This window comes from Sceloporus occidentalis, unplaced genomic scaffold (genome assembly GCF_023333645.1).
Source record: "Sceloporus occidentalis isolate IW3139 unplaced genomic scaffold, rSceOcc1.0.p SCAF_5, whole genome shotgun sequence".
Taxonomy (NCBI): domain Eukaryota; kingdom Metazoa; phylum Chordata; class Lepidosauria; order Squamata; family Phrynosomatidae; genus Sceloporus; species Sceloporus occidentalis.
In genome coordinates this window covers 101087162-101107436 of record NW_028316985.1, presented here as the reverse complement: position 1 = coordinate 101107436, position 20275 = coordinate 101087162, and the positions used below count along the sequence as shown (strand labels likewise).

Genomic DNA, 20275 nt, shown 5'->3' with positions numbered 1-20275 from the left:
TGTGCTTTCATAGCTTTTAAGAACTAAAAGCAAATTATTATTATTATTATTATTATTATTATTAAATGTATTTATTTATATCCTGCTTTTCTCCTGATATAGGGACTCAAGGTGACTCACAAGAAATTTAGAACAATACAAATTAAAAACAATATGAAAGCATTACAAAGTATAAATAACAAATTTAAAAAACAGTGCTGTGCCAGGCATCTGGGAAAAGTGCTGCTGCCACCCAGCAGCCAGTTCTGTGTCTGGCGAGGCTCCTGCCTAAGAGGAAAACAGAGGCGATGGCAGCAGTAAGTGGAGGACTCCATGGCCACCACTGCTGCCGCCACCAGCAACTCCCATTCCTGGCCTGGCCAGCAGCCATATCAGGCTACCAGGTAGCAGCATGAGCAATCCACCACTTTAGTGGTTACAGTGGGTGGAGGGCAGGGGAACCCAGGGTAGTGAAGTGGGGCAGCCAAGGATCTTGGGACAGACAGTGAGTATTCATCTCCCTCTGGTAGGGTCTGCACCTTCTGAACTCCCCTGATGCACACTCCTGAGGACATCCATTTGAGGATAAGGTACTAGAGCATGTGGAGGCTTTTCAGCTCCAGTCTGGTTTCAGACCTGGATACTGGACAGAGACAGTTTTGGTCACCTCGGTGTCTTGGGGCTAAAATTATGGATTTTGACATGACACATGGATACGTCGAGTGTAAAACTTAGAGGCTCCTTCAGTGTGTGTATGTGAGTGGTAAGAGGGAAGCAGCAATCAATACAAGGCTTCAGTGTTTCAGCCTTCACTCTGAGACAGCGAAGCGCATGGGCAGGAGAGGGTTTATTAAACAAAGAGCAATCAGTCACACCAAGGATTCTATCTGATTGGCTCAGAACAGAAAAAAACTGTACAGGGAAATCTGAAAGGGCTTTTGTCTCATTCCCATACAGACTCCTAAATAAGTCGACCTGGGATTTTGGGATCAATTTTTGGGCATAAATTTTTAGACTTATAGATGAGTATATAGAGTATTTTATCTCCTGGGGCCACTTAAGGCCCATGATATACCTTTTTCTAAAACAGGAAGTAAACAGGAAATGACATGGGGGTCACTACCGATTAAAAAAAGTGTCCCAGGCCCTTCAACAGAGGTTTGATAAAAAAAAAGTGTCCCAGGCCCTTCAACAGCCGTTTGATGGTAATCTGTCAGGAATGCTTTGATTGAGAGTCCCTGCATGGCAGGGGGTTGGACTGGATGGCCCTTGTGGTCTCTATGATTCTATGAGGGTGAAAATGGAGATGTCCCCAGAGGGCAATGGATTTGAACTTTTTTATTTTTCATATTTTGTGTGGGGCAGGTGATGTAGTTGGGGAATGTGGCCTTCTAAGATTCCCTGGGAGAGGGGGTTAATGTTCAACCCTAGCACTCCCCAGTTGTCCATACTTGTTATAAGAGAGCTATATTTTTATTGCTTTGATGTTTGATCTATTTATGCATGATGTTCTCCTCCTTCAACTGTTTGGGCTTTTTGTCTTTTGGATTATGATGATGATAAATTTACAGTTTCAGCTCTTTTTACTTGATTTCTCTCCCCTAGATATTAATGAGTGTATTACTACAAGCAATACTTGTGGCATTGGACAAATTTGTATCAATACCCTAGGATCTTTCCGCTGTCAACGTGAGACCAGTTGTGGAACTGGCTATGAATTAACTGACAATAATATTTGCAAAGGTATGCTTCAACATTTTCCTAGGAAAGATAGATGTTTGCTGAAGAGTACCAAAGTTCCATCTAGTTCACTTAAGTTTCACCGTGTTAGACGCAGTTCACCATTATGCCGCTAACATGCTTATCATGTTAAGCATGTTAGCCTCACAGAGAATGAATGGTTGACACTTTCCGAGAATGGTCATTCTTGTGAGGCTGATGAAACAATCCACCCCCACACATGGACAAAAGAAAAGAAAAGCGAGCGAGAGAGAGAGAGAGAGAGTGGAAGGAAGGAAGGAAAGTTCAATGAAGTTTTGACTGAAGTTGTTGAATCGGAGACTAAAAAACGAAAACTGAGGAGAGAGGGATTGGAGGCAACAGTTACAATGGTTTAGAAATTTTAGTTTCTGCCTGAACTGTTGGCATGATGGATTAGCCCATGTGTTGTGGATTGTGTCATCAGCCTCACAAGAATAACCATTCTTGGTAAGTGTCAACCACTCATTCTCTGTGAGGCTGGAGACACAATCCACAACACATGGGATATATCCAAGCCACCAAAGCTGGACAGGAATTTTGTGAATCTTGCCTGTCAAGGTTGGCATGAAGGATAAACCCAAGTATTGTGGGCTGTTCCTTCAGTCTCACGAGAATGATTGTTCTCAGTAAGTATCAACCATTCATTCTCCAACCATTGCTTTTCACTTACAATTTTACCCCTATTATGTTTTCTCCCTAAAGAAGGCTAGGGACTATATTTGATGAGCATGTTCATCCTCTCAGAACTTACCATTGGCAGACTCTTAAGGGGCAAGGACAGAATTATTATTAAACCAGTTCACAACCCTGTGCTTCTCTCACAGTGCTAATATAGAAACTGAAAGGAAAATCAACAGGTAGGAAAGAGCATTTCACTCATCCCGCCCTGCCAACTCACTACTGTAAATGTACTTTGAAGCCTTTTAAAATTACTTTTCCTCAGATGGAGATATTGTTCTGAAACAAGAAGTGAACCCAACATGAAGATAAATGGCCTTGGAGAACATTTTCTGGGGAAAAAGTGGTGCAAAGAATTTACAGACCGATTCTCCATCACACTTGCATCACAGATTCCCACTGTCAAATGCAGAAATAGATGTAGTCACATATAATTTCATCTCAGGCCTACAAAGTAGTGCTGTCCGTAGACTGGAAACAAATTTAAATTGACCTGCTTAGATGTTGCTTTTGTCTGAAGCATGACAAGACAGTTTTGTGAGATCTTCTGCTAACAAATTCTTTCTTTTGTGATGTACCAGATATTGACGAGTGTGAGACTGGTACTCATAACTGCCTCCCCGATTTTATCTGTCAGAATACTCCAGGATCCTTCCGTTGCCGACCCAAGCAACAATGCAGGAGTGGTTTTATACAAGATGCTCTAGGCAACTGTATTGGTAAGCCATGTTGCACCTGGAAGCCAGTTTTCATTGAATTGGATGTGTGAGTTCTCCAGTTACTACTTTATAGAGATTAAGGGGCAAAACAGACCACCCCTTTGAAGTGATGTCCCTCCGCTCCTTTCCTCACCGGGTCAGGGCCGCAGCAACCAGATGCCACAGCCTTGATCCGGTGCTTTGTTGGCGCTAAAAAGAATGGCAAAATGCCGTTCCTTTTAGCACCAGCAAAAAGGTGCCCTTGCCATCATCATGGTGGCTTTTCAAGGTTTCTTTGGCACAGTGCATCTAAACGCTGCACCAAAGAAATGGTGTGACTCTGGCATCGGCGCAGAGTCGGGGCATGTGGCATGCAGTCGCCATGCTCCCACTCTGCCCTGATGTCAGCGTTTATTGCTCGTCTGTTTAGCCCCTAACTGTCCCTTTTTTGCCACTTGATAATGTCCCTCATTTATATTTGTTGCTGCTCCATGAGCTTTGTCTAATCAGTGAACATTTTCAGTTAAGATTTCAAGGAAAACTCTCTTCTCTTGACCTTCTGAGTTTCCATTTTAATTTGGTATGTGTGTTATTGCAGATATTAATGAGTGCCTGACCGCTAATGCTCCTTGTCCTGTTGGGCAGACATGTATCAACACAGATGGCTCCTATGCTTGCCACAGGAATGTGCCAAACTGTGGACGAGGCTACCATCTAAATGAAGAAGGAACAAGATGTGTAGGTCAGTTGCACTTTGTCAAGTATACTGTTCCAACAGATTAGTTTATTATATTTATACCACGTTTCCTCCAGCCAACTCAAAATAGCATACATGGTTTAACTTTATTCCACTCTGAGATACCGTGATATAAGATGGGGTATAAATATTTTAATTAATAAATAATGTATGGTTCTCTCCTACCCCCAATCCTGTTTCATGTCTGTAGAGTGTAGGTTAGACTGAGAGTGACTTGTACATAGTTACCCAGTGAGATTGATAGCTGAGTATGAAATTGAATTTGAGTCTCCTAGTTCAAGTCCAGCACACTAACTACCTCACCACATTGAGCCTCTGGAGGCCTCTGGGCAGCTTTCACATGGTGCCATGTCCTTCCCTGTTTTTTGTTATATTGTTGTCCTTGCTACATGGTATTCATTGACATAAACTGCCTCTGAACATGGACATTTCATTTAGCAGTTGTTCTCCATAACTATGTCTGAATTTTAGATAATTATATTTGAAATCATTTCAACCTGTGCTAGTGCTTCATATATTAATTATGTGTTGTACAAAATAATATTTAATTTAATTGCCCATGAGATAAATAAATCCTCATCCCAGTTTTATCCCTACCCTCTTTTTCATATTGTGGAATAGAGCTGTCTTTTTTGGCTCATTTTTATTTTTGTTATTTTCTAAAACCACCTTGGAGTGAGTGCTTTTGACTGTTCCTTCAAAAATTTCATCTATTTTTCATTTGTATTCTGGCTGCTAGAAGGAAATATTAAATAATCCCATAGGTTAGTATGAAAGTTTCAATTGTATTGCCTGAGCTATTGGTCTACTACAGTGCAGAGATCGAAGTAGTTTCTGGAGCAAGGGAATAAAAGAGCTGTCAAATGCCTTACTCTGGGTTACTGAGAGGAGGAATTCATGCAACTTGAGTTTTCTCCTAGAGACAGGCAGGAAACATATTCTCCCAGGGATGGGAGAAAACCTAAATTGTGTTGATTCTTCCTCTCAGCAACTTAGAATGCACCTTTACAGTTTGTGACTAGTGTGGCATTCTGACCAAGCTGCAGGTCTGACCAAACTAAGGAACTTCTAAGTCTGACCAAACTAAGTCTTAAGAAAATGTTTTAAAGCCTTCCCGCAATTCTACTTACCATTATAAGGCCTGGGATAGGGCTTGGGAATTTGGGGAATTACAGTCCAGAATCTTTCCAAACTTTGGCCTGGGGAAGGGGGGCTGACAGAGATTACTATGCAGAGAATATATGGGAAGATTCTGCCTAAAAAAAGAGACCTCTTCAACAAGATCAAGAAATCAAAGGAAAATTTAATCCAAAAGTGAAGATGCTCTATGACCAGCAGAGGAACACATTACATGACCAAGAAGAAATAAAAAAGATGATGAAAGAACTGTATAAAAGAGATGAAAGAATGACAGATTCATTTAAAGAGACCCGTATGAAGAAGAACCTCCAATTTTGAAAAGTGAAGTGAGAGCTGCATTCAGAGCACCTGAGAGAAATAAGTCAGCAGGAACAGACGACATGCAAACAAAGCTACTTCAAGCTATAGAGACAGAATCTAACTAAAAACTATCACAAATTTGGAAAACAAAACAGTGACCCACACTGGAAACACTCAGTATACATTCCAGTCCCCAAGAAAGAGGACACCAGGGACTGCAGTACCCATGGGACCATTGCATTAATTTCCCATGGAAACTATGTGCTACTCAAAATTCTACAACAAAGAATCTTACCAATTATGGAGTGAGGAGTGCCAGGTGTTTAAGATGGGTACAGGAAAGAAAGTATACTAAGGATTGTATAGTAGACATACACTGTGGAATTTCAAAAGAAAATCAACCTGTGCTTTATAGATTATAACAAAATTGTATAGATGGTATAGGTCATGAAAAATTATGGATTTTTAAAGAAATGGGTGTGGCACAACATTTGATTGTCTTGATGTGTAACTTGTACTCAAGACATTAGGACAGAATATGGAGAAATGGAAAGGTTTCCAACTCACAAAGCAGTCAGGAAAGGCTGTATCCTATCACTTGATATGTTTAACTTAATATGTTTAACCAAAAATACGTATATGTAAAGAATATATGGCAACTATGAAAGAACTAGACAAGATCCTGAAGTGTAAGAATGTATCTCTGAATAACAAAGTAATGATGCCATAGTATTTCTCATTTCTATGCATGGTTGTGAAAGCTGGGCAGTGAAAAAGCTGATAGGAAGAAAATCAACTCACTTGAGATGTGGTGTTGGAGAAGAGTTCTGTGAATACTATGGAGTGCTAAAAATGGATAGGTCCTAAAGCAAATTAGCCTCAACTCTCTCCCAAAGCCAAGTTGACTAAAATGAGGTTGTTTTATTTTGGCCATATCATGAGAAGAAAGGACTCACTAGAATAGATGATAATGCTTGGTAAAGTGGAGCGCAACAGGAAAATACCAGATAGATAGATTCATTCAGAAAAGCCATGGCCATGAATCTGCAAGGCCTGAGCCGGACTGTTGTTGATAGGGTGACTTGGAAGTCTCTCATTGATAGAGATTGCCAAAGGTTGAAGTCAACATTAAGGCAGTTAACAACAATAAATCTTTGGCTCCTCCTAGTGGGAAACTTCAAGGTGAGGGATTTTGTAGTACCAGTACCATTTATCCCAATACTGGGGAGCATCTAGAAGCTGTGCCCTGGAGACTAATTCAGAGACTGTCCAATAACATAGATCGTTTGATGGTTTTTGCACAGTCCTCTCTGATGTAGCATATAGGACCTAGATAGAAAGGAGATGAAAAAGCCACTGCATTTTCTTGTAATTTACTTAACTCTTCAGTTAATGCAACTGGGATCCAGTTGTGATTTAGCTTGGCTGGGTCCGTACCTGTTAAAACCTGTTAAAGAAAGCTCTCCAGACTGATGACAATGAAACCAGCACTCTAGTGATGAGTATTCCTAACTAAGGCTACTTTTAATGGTTTATCTACCAAAAATTTTTTCCTTCTTCTTATGTTCTTATGTTATACTTCCACTTTAAATTATTTTTCTAACCTTTCTCTACTACAAGATATAGACGAGTGTTTGGCACCCAGTCAACCTTGTGGAGAAGGTCACATTTGTACCAATACCCCAGGAAGTTATCGTTGTGAGTGCCAAGCTGGCTACTATTTTGATGGAATCACTAGAACGTGTGCTGGTAGGTGGCATGAACAATTGTTGAGAAAGTCTTGGCTTGTTACTTCAGTCCAGTTTTCCAAACTTTTTGGGAAAAACAGAAATCCTATAATTCAGTGGCATTTTTTTCTTGTATTTGGCTATAATTGTATATGTATAGCTGTCATGCATGAATTGTTTATTTAACTAACCAACCATTTAATTTATTATCTATCTTGTATTGTCATACAGTTTGAATAAATTATTGTTTGATGCTTTAAAACTATTAGCAATGCCCACCTGCTACTTTCTCAAGACTTTTGATTTAGGCATTGCCATTTCATTTCTTGTAGATATTAATGGAAAAAGAAATTTTCTAAAGATACTATTTTTTGTTGATTTTAGTTGTACAGTATGTATGAAATATGTCTCCCCCTGTCCCTGCATATGCCTTTTGGCTTTTTTATGTGAGTGGTGCACAGTGGTTAACAGTCTCAAGATTTTGGTTAAGATCTCTTGGGCAGAATTTAAAATCTATTTTTGATATACTTGTGAAACTGCCAGAGTTGTCTTTAGTTGAATGAGATTGAAAGCCAGTCTGTGTATTATCACCAAAGTGGAATGATAACAGGCACCGAAACAAAAGTGATCTAGAGAGAATTTTCAGTGTCAGTTGGGGAAAAGAGAAGCCAGAAGTACTTTCCTGCAAAGAGATCTTTGTTGAGCAAGTTTTTAAAGGGTTTGTGGGTGGAATAGCTGGATAAAGAGTTCCTTTTTACTTTTCTTAGAAAATTAAGAAGACTTTAACAATAATTTACTCTCGACAGTTCCAGCCATTGATTGACATTTATCCCTTTTTTGAGTACCCCATATCCTACCTTTCTCCCAAAATGGGGTTCAAGGCAGCTATCTCTATACTATCTCTATACTGTAAGATAGCAGGTCGATAGGTTAGAACATATCCTCCTTCATGAGCGAACAGAGATAATAGGCCAGAAAAGCAAGAAGGAGAGAGTTCAGCATGAATTGATTACTTTTCAGTAGAGCAATCCTGGCTGAACCAGATAATGCCATCTACCCATAATACTTTGGTATAGGTATAGCTGACAGAGGAAGCAACAAACAGGAATGGAAGGTAAAGTTTCTAATTTCTCTCTGTCTACGCCATTTCATCCCATGTGGACAAGATAGCAGCATGAACAAACACAGAAACTGCTGCATTTTCTAAATTGTTTTAATTAATACAGTACAGGTTTCTCTTCTGTTACCAGTGGTAACCACTAAAAAAGCATGCTGGTTTAGCAACATATGGTCAGAGGGTAGCAAAGGTGGTTTTCTTTGGGAGGAGATAACTTCCAGCCTCATTCAGCCACTATTCATGCTGGTTGAAGGTATTCTGGAAGTTTTAGCCCAAAAGATATATTTTCCAAGCTCTATACATGATGATCTCTCAATGTGGAAAGACTATGCTCTTTCCATACTACTGATGTCCTCCCCTGCCATGGTGGCATGGGGTATTGAAGCTGGCACAGGACAGAATGCCTTTCTATCACGACATGGTGTGATTCAGGTGTCCTGCAATATCACGACATGGTGTGATTCAGGTGTCCTGCAATAATGGTAAGTCGTAGCATATTTTTTCAGCAGCTATTACATTACTTTCTCTGTCTCTCTGGCTTTACTTCGCAAACGAAGATTCAGGAAGGATTCATCCCGCGCTTTCTACAAGCGTGTTGATGACTAAAAAGGCCAATCTGAGATAAACAAGTCCAGTTGCAGAAAGCACAGTGGAAAGTCTCCTTGGGTGATGTTTCCAGGTTGTGGTTCTTTCTGTGTTGTCGTTTCTCTTCGAGACTCATTCAGCATGAACTTTCAAAAAGCTGCAGCATTGTGTATAGTGCGTCTCCATGTCTCCCGGTGCGAGGCCATGGCGGGCCATTGTTCGTGATCAATTTGGCCAAGACTGAGATGTTGTTTCAGGGAGTCCTTGTATCTCTTCTTTGGAGCGCCTCTCTTACGCTGACCCGTGGCAAGTTCACCATAGAATACTGTTTTTGGGAGGCGATGGTCCTTCATCCTAGAGATGTGTCCTGCCCAGCGCAGCTGCGTCCTCAATAAATAGCATGACCTCAATGCTGGTGATCCCTGCTTGCTCAAGGACAGCAACATTTGTCATATAGTCAGTCCAGTGTATATTTAGAATTGTGCGTAAACAGCGCATTCGAGGAGTTGTAAGTGTTGGCGATAGGTGACCCATGTTTCAGACCCATAAAGGAGAACAGACAGTACAGTGGCTCTATACACACTGATTTTGGTGCTTCGCCTCAGGTGTTTGTTACTCCAGACTCTTTTGTGAAGCCTTACGAATGCACTATTACTTTATCAGGTTAAGAATTGGGTCAAAGGTAGGGTGATCCATTCAAACAATCCCTAAATCACTTGTATGACACTGACGAAACAACAACACTTCATCTATATGTCCCTTCCCATAAAATTGAGCAGGAATCTTCAAAGTTATGTATTTATATCCATAGATGTGAATGAATGCCGGCGGTACCCTGGTCGCCTGTGTGCTCACAAATGTGAAAACACTGCTGGTTCTTACTACTGTAACTGTACAATGGGTTTCAAACTTTCAACCGATGGAAGGTCATGTGAAGGTAAGTTGCTCTGTGTTGCAAGTTCAGCCATATTGCAACATTTAAAGTGGAAACCTATACATGTTGACTGTGAAGTAAACTCATTAAGTTTAGCAGGATTTATGTCCAGATAAATGTGCATAGGATTATAATTTTAAAGAACCAGTGTGCAGTATACATTTGTGTGTCAAATGAGGGCTAACCTATCTCATAATATTCACCTAAGCAGTCTCATGATCTTAGCCCTAAGCTACTTCATAGTGTTGTGAGATTAAAATAGTTGCAGAGGGTAGAGGGAAGAGAAAAATATATGCCACTTTGAGTTATATCCTTAGGGGAAGGAATGAAATGAAATGGGATAAATTTAGCTCTCTATCAGTATTGTAAATGGCCAAAATGAATAAAATTGCTAACAAATAATAATAATAATAATAATTATTATTATTATTATTATTATTATTATTATTATTTACTTATACCCCGCTCTTCAGCCAGGCTATCAGAGCAGCTTACAAGTTGTGTTTTGCATTGATATATTTTTGTTTCTTTCAGACCTAAATGAATGTGAAAGCAATCCCTGTAGCCAGGAGTGTGCTAATGTGTATGGTTCCTACCAGTGCTACTGTCGTCGGGGCTACCAGCTTAGTGATATAGATGGGATCACATGTGAAGGTGAGCAGCAATCATTATATGTACTGTTCATACCAAGTTATAATATACTGACTTAAGACCATTGGTCCAGCTATCCCAGTGTTGTTTACTGTGACTGGCAGTAGTGGTGGCTCTTCAAAGGCTCAGGCAGAGTTTTCCCCATCTTCTGCTTCCTTGAATCTTTTTACTAAAGATTATGGGAATTTCTACCTGAAAAGCAAGTACTCCTCAACTGAGTTATGGCCTTCCCTATCATAGCATAATTCTAGCATTGACCCTTAGGCCTGATCCACACACAGCCAGATGTGTCACATGAAGTATACTGCAACAAATAGCAGATGACATAACATAAACCAAAGCACTAATAGAAAAGGTCACCTCAAAGTAATATGAACACTGTGATGCATACAGGACACACATACAGTATTTAGGGCAGCAATATCAAGTGGCTCTATTGTGTTTGCTGATCATTGGCTATACCTTTCAGATATTGATGAATGTGCTTTACCCACTGGAGGACATATCTGTGCCTATCGGTGCATTAATATTCCAGGGAGCTTTCAGTGTACTTGCCCCTCTTCTGGTTATAAGTTGGCCCCCAACGCACGAAACTGTCAAGGTATGTTGAAAATATAACACATTTTGGCATTCATAAGAATGGGTCCATTCTTATTCATTATGTGTTCATTCATTCATCATGTGTTGATGGTCTAGAGATGATGGCATTCCTTGAACTGTTGTAATGTTTTGTGGCAATGTGCATTGTGTAGGGGAAATCTGGAAATAATATTTTTGTCAAGCAACTTCATCATGAGACAGATATCCCTTCCCAGTTCCCTCTTGATTAGTAAATTCCATCTTTTTCCCCACACCAGATCCATCTCACACCATTTTGAGGGCCAGTGGTACCATATGATGGAGTGAAATGACTGTTTGTAGTTTGCCATTAATGACTAGCAAAGTTATAAGTTATTTGATTTATCATTATTGTTTTAGAAGCTCTTTTGCTTTTCCACCTTAGGCATCAAATCTGTTGTAGTAGTACTATTACCTTTCAGTCTCACACTCTACCCCTGTTGTTATTCCTGATATGTTGCCTTTATATGTGAAGGGTTTTTAAAACTATATAATGTAGTTATGTGAACTCCACACTGCAGTCTGACATAGTACAGCCTGATGTAGGTTTGTTGCCTCATTGTAAACCAGGCCATTGCCAACTCTGTCTACATACAGTAAGCATGTTTTTTTTTTCTCATGCCTCCATTTTTAAACAGATATTGATGAGTGTGTGGCAGAAATACATACCTGTTCATACAATGAGACCTGCTTCAATATTCAGGGTGGTTTCCGCTGTCTGTCTTTGGAATGCCCAGAAAATTATAGGAAATCTGGAGAAACGTAAGTACCTTTTTTATCCTAGAAAGTAACATGGTAGTCATACAAGAACCAAACCTGGTAGACCAAGCCACACAATAAGTCTCTTCCTGTTATGCACATATTGCTGTGGAGTAAATGAATACATTGTTGATTCAATAGTTAATTGAGGCCAAATATGGGAAATATAGGTCATAGGATGGAATGAGTGGCAATGGATATGATATGTTGTCCATCTTTTATATCAGGCTAAAGACATTTTTACTGTTATATCCAGTATAAGATCATTGCCTGATTATAGTTTTTTGCTTGTAAACATACTTTTGTGACTTTACTGAACTGAAAAAGTTTAAAGCTGCTGAAAGAGTTTAAAGCAAGGAAAGAATGAATGTTGTCTTCAATTCCTTTGTTTTTGTAATCTTGCTGGCACAGTTCTGTAGCTGCATTTGTTCAAAATGCATAAAAGTAGAGGTGGGCTTGTCTTCTTTACTGTGTTTATCACTGCAGGGAGGACACAAAATGTTCTCTGTTCACAGAGAAGTAGCTCTGTTTTGAAAAGATGCCAAGGTTGAAAAATAATTCTCTACTCTGCTTCACCTTCTGTCTCAGGGACCTATTTCTACCCAAACCTGGCTAGCAGCAGTTGGGCTTTTTGCATTCTATTTGACTGCTGACTATTCTGCTAAGGTTTCTAATATACTATGCCTTGTTCCAAACACTTCAAACATACATCTGAGGAAGTAGGCTCAACAATATGAAAGCTCATGGTATCGGCTTCTTTCTTTCAGTTGGTCCCAAAGGTGCTACAGGGTCCCTTGCATACTGATTTTCCAGACTAACGTGGCTATGTCTTTGAATGCTTTGTTCTGCCACTCAATACTTATATGAAACCCTGTTTCTATGCTGATGTCACAATAGCTTTATTGGCCACTGCTTAGAGAGATTTTAGCATATCTTCAAACAGATTTGGATTCAGTTGTTGGATTCAAGACAGGTGTCTGCTCCCCACTTGGTCCTCTCTAACATGGAAAGTTTGCTTTGAGATCACACTTTAATATAAATGCTTTCTTTCTTTCTTTCTTTCTTTCTTTGGAGCTTTCCTACTCAACCCATTAGTAGTTCACAGGTTTTCTTCATGGAGTCTGTATTCAGGCTTTAATATTTACTTTTCAAGCCTATAAGTTGAGATGATGTTGAACTGTAATTTCCAGCATTCCTCACCATTAGTTAAGACAAAGGATGACATGGCCAATATGGTGATTTCAGTACCACTGTAACATTTTTTATTTGAATCTTGGTTATCACCTTTTGAATGATGCAAATATATGAACAACAAGGGAGCCTTTTCAATACACTGCTATTATTGATTTTACAGTCTGTTCCATTCATTTCAGAATCTTGTTTGATTCTCTGATTAGAGGAAGTGACTGCACTCTACCTTGATTGTAAATGTATGCTTTCACAATTACATGATCTGTACACATTTGTACATGTTTGTCCTTGACAAAAGACACAAAATGCACAAGTGCCAAACAGAGAGCCCTAACAGACTGCAAGGTTTCAATTTTAAATCTTTCATCTTTTACCAAACCGTTTTGGAATTCCAAATCCAATACTGGACAATAAGTACCATTAGTTTTTGGCACCATAAACAAGAGAGAATAAAACCCTTTAAACTTGCTACTACATGAAACTCACTCAGTTGTTCCAAGTTGTAGAAGATAATCCTACAATTTTCTGTTTCTCTTTTGCTATCAGTATAAGTAAGGAAAAATACATGCTAAATGGCTTCCCTATAAAAACATTATGACATTGAGTAACTACCTGTAATTACCCAACAATCTGCTCCTCTCCTCACTTGCTGAAATTCTTGCCTCTTAAACTAGCTGTTGCCTCTAAACCACTGTCCTCTATTATAGTTGAATTCACATTGCCTTTCACAAGTTCTTCCTCCTCGAAAGGAAAAATGACCATGGGTCAGTGTAAGTACTGTACAGTACTTTAACTCTTATTAAAAAAAGGAATCATCCTCTTCTGTTTGTAGAGTGGCAGAAAAACGAGTGCTTAGTCCATCCTCAGAGCATGCAAAAAAAGCACCAACCCCCTCTACTCTCTCATCCATCCAGCCTTTAGGGTTAGCACAGTTATGCCAGATGGAAATTCTTTGGCATTCTTTTCCTTTGCTTCATCCTTTACATCCTTTGTTTCATACCCCTAAGTTTTACCCTCAACCTATCCATGGGCCATATCACAATCCATCATTTGGGCCCCAAAACCTGCCCTTGACTTATACATGAGCTCGATGTATATGGTATTTTAGCTTTTCAGTCTCTAAGCTCATGACCTGCTGATCAACAGAAAGAAAAAATGCATTTTAACTTCTCTTGAGCCTTATCACACCAGGTGCTCCCCTGCTGTATTTCCATGGCATGCAAAAAGTAGGATGGCATTCTCATCCCACATCTTCAGTCCCAATCTGGAATTAAAGTGCTGTTAACGTCCAAAACTCATTACACTGCAATTTCCTGCCTTCCCCATTTCTGCCCTCTCTACCTCCCCTCTTCTCAGTCCCCAAGGAAAGGCATGTGGCTGCTTTGGGAAGGAGTCGAGAGAGGAAGAGGGGTGGGAGAAAAGAAGGTGGTGTGTGTGTGTGTGTGTGTGAGAGAGAGAGAGAGAGAAAGAGAAAGAGAGAGAGAGAGCACTGCAGGGACAGTAGAGGACTCTAGAAAGGGGCTGGATCTCCCATCAAAATCATCAGGAAAGCGCAATTGAACTTTTCACACTGCAGATCAAATAAAATGGGACAGCAGTGCTAAGGGAAGGCTTTAACAGATTTTTTATGTAATTAAAAAGACTCACTTTTTCTAAAGTCCCTTACGGTTCAACCACACAACAGCTACAACATCATGTGGGAGAGAGGAATTGAATGTGTGGTTATCAAGAGCTTTGGAATATTGCCTGGCCAGCTTGGATGTAGGGAAGACACAGTGTTTCTTATGGACTGATCCTCCTGTCTATTCAAACAAAAGAGAAGAAAGCACACTGGACGAACTGAACATATGGTACCAAGCCAGAGAGAGGATCACACCATGCTAAGGATATGTGTGTGAAAGCTTCCTTCTCTGTGCTATGGGAAGAACTGGCACAGGGACCAAGAGTCTAAAAAGAGAATTGTTCAGTCATGTGACTCCTGCCTGGCCTGGCTGGCAATGGGGATTAACCCATTTATTGATGTTTCCTGGAATGGACCTTCACAGTTGTAATCATCATCACTTTTCCTAAGATGAACTAGTGACTGGAGTTGGAGGTGCATATTCACTCCAGTGTATGGAGTCAATGTTCTCAAAGGCAGTAGTAATGGAGATACCATTGCAATCTGTATTTACATTAGGGTGAGATTAGGGGGTTGAAGATCATATTTATTTTACCTGGGAAACAATTTTACAGAACTGAAGCACCTGGACTGGGCTCTACAGGCTCCAGCTCAGACATCAAAAGGACTGCCATACCCAGAAAAATCCGTAAGAGTGAATACAAACAACCACCCAAAGGGAATGTATTTTACCATACATCAAAGAAGTCACAGATAGGATAGAGAAACTGGTGAAGAAACAGTACCTCCAGATGGTCTACAAACCGACCAAAAAAATCTAGCAAATGCTGTACTCAGTGAAGGACAGGAGAGACCCTCTCACAGCCACAGGAGTTTACCAGATACCGTGCAACTGCAATCTACATAGGGACCACCAAAAGCAGCATCCAAAGATGAATCAAGGAACATGAGAGACACTGCAGACTGGGTCAGCCAGAAAAAATCAGCAGTAGCAGAACACGTTATAAACCATCTGGGGCATAAAATGCTATTTGAAAACACTGAAATTCTGGACCCAGATGCCAACAACTATCAGATCAGAATGCACAGGGAAGACATTGAAACCCATAAACACCTAGACAACTTCAACATGAAAGAAGATACTCTTAAAGTATACAAAGTTTAGCTAACAGTGCTGAAAAACACCAAAATCAACACCGAGCCCATGCAAATGAAAACCATCCAGGGTCAGGGGGATTTCCCTGCTGACAATGGATCATTAATTAAATAGACACCTTGAAGCCTTGCCTTTCAACACAGAGATTAACATGTAAATCACTTCTTCTCCACCAAGAGTCACACAATACACACACACACACACACACACACACACACACACACACATATATATATATATATATATACACACACACACATACATATACATACATACCCCACTCACTCCATATCAGCATTCTCTGAAGATGCCAGCCACAGCTGGCAAAACATCAGGAATAAACTCCTCCAGAACACGGCCACATGCCCAAAACCCTACAAAAAACTATAGATTCTGGCTGTGAAAGCCTTCAACTTCACAAATCGGACAAAAACTTATTGTTCTGTAAATCTTCATGTTCTTTATTTTAATCTGACAGTTTTTTTGTGTGTGAAAGGAAGACTGTAAGAATCCTGAAATATTCTATTTAGTTCCCCCAAAAGATTACTTGCTTGCTTCCTTTCCAAATTAGGTACATGACAAAAAACATGTTTTGTTCTTGGCCTTGTTCTTATTCTGAATTAGCTACATTTACCCTCAGTTATTTAATTGCATAGCTGCAAATAAATCGTGAAAGGTGCCAGTCAGTTAAACAAAACAAATAGTTTCCCGGGGAGCAACCAGTTGGCAGAGCAAAGATATTAACTCTAAAATGCCACATGCTATGTGACAAAGAGGAGAGTCATTCCTATGTGTATTTGTAGGGTGGTTAAATATAGTGTAGCTGAACAAATACATTTACTTCCTCTTACACATTGTCCTAAATATTCTCAGATGGCTGAATATTGGTCTTTTGTCTTACCATTAGACTTTAGTAGATATTGTGTTAGTAGAGAGTGAGTGCAAGAGCTGAAAAAGATAACAGATATAAAACTGCAAGTTAATGTTAAGTCGGTTACAATATGCCAATGAAAACTTGAAAAATATTAAAACAGCAATAAAAATATTCAAGAGTAGAAAGAGTTCAGCATTTTACAACTAAATGCCTTCCTAAAAAGGGAGTGTGTTTTTGTGGAAGGCCACTAGAGAGGAGACAAGATATGCTTCCCAAGGAGGAAATTCCAGAGTAGGACAGCCACCCAAAAGGTCTGTGATTGATTGTGGAAGTAAATGAGGCAAGTTGCCTTAAAGATCTTCCAAACAGATATGGAAAAGTTTCTCTTCTCCAGAACACTCAAAATAGCTTTAATATATATGGCTTCCAGAGATCTCCCATAAAGGCATTTAATTTGGTTCACACATGAGAAGTATCAACACTGTGATAGGATCAGATGCTCTGACTATTTGCTAAAATGAGATCAGAAATTATTATGAAGTATATATACCTATAAAGCAGGAAAAAGTTCCAGACACTTGGGGGCTCTGTTCGACACATAAAATTCAGCTGTTTATGAAAGAAAATGGTTCAAGACTAAAAGCAGAATTTTCCATACAAAATGACATTCCTTTGAGGCTAAGGTCTGGAATAATAGGTTTTGTACAACTAAACCATAAACCAAGTGATGCTGCTTCACAGCTTATTGCTGAGAATTTTTATAGTAAGCTGGGCAGTTCCAAAAGACTGTTTTTGTAAAGTAAAACTTGCAGTTTCTTTTATAAGTGTGTATGCCAGTGTAAAATCTTAATTCTTTCCTTTTTTTCTGGAATTAGTATTGTGTATGTGTATACATAACCTAATATTTAACATGTTGTTTTTTTAAAAAGCCCTTTAAGTTATGTGGCTCGGAATTAAGCCACATGTAATCATGGATGAGGAAAGTTTTTTTTTTAAAATCCCCAATGGTAAAGCTAAAATAATCAGAAATTAAACCCAATAGTAGTTTTTTATAATCATACTTATATTTCCGGTTAATGTGGCTTATATAATTACAGAGTACTGAAGGGTTACACAAAGAGGTCTTTAGACTATAGTGCTATAGGAAATCTTATCCTCTTCTACTAGCTCAGCAGTTGTCCCCACCTCCAGGTTTCTCTTCCAGCTTCTTGGGTTTATTCCATAGTGACACCTATAGATAAGTAAATGTACCAGACTGGTCAGTAGGAGAAGGTTGTGGGTTTGGACTCACCATAGCGGTTTCAGTTTGCTGGCTCTCCAGTATTAAACTAAAGGCCCCCACTGCTTTCTTACCTCTGCCTGTATCAGTAGCAACTGAATACCAAGGGTGCATTGGGCTTTCATTGCTAATTACTGATACTATTGTGGGGTATGACCTGTGAGTGAACCTAGGTCTCCAAAGCCACTTGTATTTGCAAGCTACACTTTGTGGCTACAGGAATCATTAGGACATGTTTAAGTAAACCGTCAATGAAGTGTGTGGGGAATATGTTGGGATACTAAATGATAAGATAAAGAGATTGATGATTTCTAAACAATTCTTAACTTCTTAGCCACAGGCATATCTGCTTCCAACAATATATTTCAGAATCAGCAAAATGATTCTCCTCCCCAGATTATTCTGAATAACATATATGCAGGAAGAGCACATTTTGTATCTTGATTTGAAGTCCATAGCAGATTGACATCCCAGAAGTATCATCATCTGCCAGTTCTCCTAGTAAAGGAAGTACAGCATAAGGCTTTTCAAAGATAGTCTTTATGGAGGGAAGATCATGGTCAATGAGGTAGGTAAGCAAACAGAAATGGTCAGGAAGTTAATATAATCGCCCTCCTTATCCATGGATTGAGCCATCCATGGCTTGAAAATAAGTGTTTTTTAAAATTTCCAAAAAGTAAACCTTGATTTTGCCATTTCATATAAGGGGCAGTATTTTATGTATTTAACGGGACTTGAGCATCCATGGATTTTGTTATCCATGGGCTGTGTGTGTGTGTGTCCTGGAACCAAACCCCAGCAAATATCAAGGGCCCACAAGTGCCTATTGTTTATATGTGGTTATTGTAACAATAATTTATTTGAACTGAGTTGGCCTACCAATCTCGGCCTTTATGCTTGGTTCAAGAAGATGCATTTCTGGAAAGACTCGATTTGTTTTAATCCCAGTTCACAAGCAACTGGTCTGTTGGATCTAGTTGCTAAGGATGGCTGTGGACATTACTACAGGAAATGTGCCTTCCTTGTAGTCTTCCCCTACTTCAGTCACTTTACCTTACCTTTCTGTAGTATGTGATAGTTTAAATGGTAACTGAAGGAATCTGAGTGAATGTATGTGAGTTTTGTTTTCCTTCAGAAAAGTCCAGTGGTTAGAGCTAGAGTTGTGTACAAGGCTGTGTCCTGAAGCTTTAAATAAACAAATAATATTTGTGCCAAGAGAAGCAAACCTTTTTGATTGGTACAAATTATATACATGAAGGAAATTTTATATTATTTTAGGTTTCATAGTCAAATAAGGGACAAGAAACTGAAGCCTGGATCCCAACCACTCACTTGTCCTTCTGGCTACAAAGATTTTAGCAGCCATCCCCTCTACACCATTCATGTTGATCATTACAGTTGTAAAGCGAAGAAATACTGGTTGGTTTGTTTTTTTAATAGAAGCAGATATCTCTCAGAAATCCACTCTTACTATCTAGGCTTCTTCTGCACTCTTATGGTCATGAAATATTCAGACATGTAGTGTAACTGCAGACTGTAGGGTGACTTGTCCCAGGTGGTGAGACTACAGACTTCTTCCCAAGTGATGATAAAAAGGTCTTTTACCCTGAAATATGTCAGTGTTAATGTAAGCAGAAGAAGACTTGATTTGCATCTGAATTATATTGTAGCCGGTGTAAGCATTGCATTCAAGCTACAGATGTGTAGAACATAAGAAACAGCTTAAACATGACTTGGATCCAGGGATATTGGACTGTTGGGAGTCTGAGGAAGTAGTTGGTTGTGATGTTGGGCTTTCCCAGCCTGGCCCCACAGTTCATAGTCTTGGATGCCATCTTCTCTCATCTTGCCACTTATGGTCCACTTTAAAATCTATCCATGGATTTGGGTCCTGAGGCCTTTGGGTGATCTCACTGTGGACATGTTTGTATGTTACCAGTGTGGACAGGTTTGTGTGTCAGCTTTGTGTTCGTTATGGTAAGCATCACTACCCTTTGATTCAGGGTGAAAGAAGTCAGACTTGAGTCAGAGTTAACCAAATAACAAGAGAGTTAATGTGATTTATTATATCCTGTAGAATAGTAAATGCTTGAACAAGCACCACAGTGCTTAGTTCCAACCATACAATAATGTTCAACCCAAGCTATGTCAGATCTTGCTTTCAATCAATTCAGGCAACCAGTACACATTCACTCCCCACTGACTTGTCCAACTGTCTCACCCAACTATCAACTGAACTCTCTTTCTAAATTCAGAGACCCTACCCTCCTACCACAGAGTTATCTGTGCAGGGATTGGCTGTCCCCTGTTGTTCCAGCTATTGCTTCATACCCATTCATCCAAGTATAACTAAACAACTCATTTGCAAGCTGTTTTCTCTTTGCTTTTCCTGTTACAGTTTTGGGATGTGGTGAGGATGGAGGATTTGGACAGTGAGAGGCAGGGCAAAG

The 20275-nt window shown here is 39.5% G+C and overlaps 1 protein-coding gene across 1 annotated transcript in view; it reads left to right on the top strand.

Annotated features, from left to right (window-relative positions):
- FBLN1 (fibulin 1) overlaps window positions 1-20275 on the top strand; it is a 90319-nt gene that overhangs the window by 38852 nt on the left and 31192 nt on the right. The window contains exons 7-14 of the mRNA XM_089527216.1: window positions 1585-1722; window positions 3000-3137; window positions 3715-3858; window positions 6934-7062; window positions 9554-9679; window positions 10211-10330; window positions 10797-10928; window positions 11584-11707. Of these exons, the coding sequence (XP_089383342.1) occupies window positions 1585-1722; window positions 3000-3137; window positions 3715-3858; window positions 6934-7062; window positions 9554-9679; window positions 10211-10330; window positions 10797-10928; window positions 11584-11707 (1051 nt within the window). The remainder of the gene's footprint in view (window positions 1-1584; window positions 1723-2999; window positions 3138-3714; window positions 3859-6933; window positions 7063-9553; window positions 9680-10210; window positions 10331-10796; window positions 10929-11583; window positions 11708-20275) is intronic.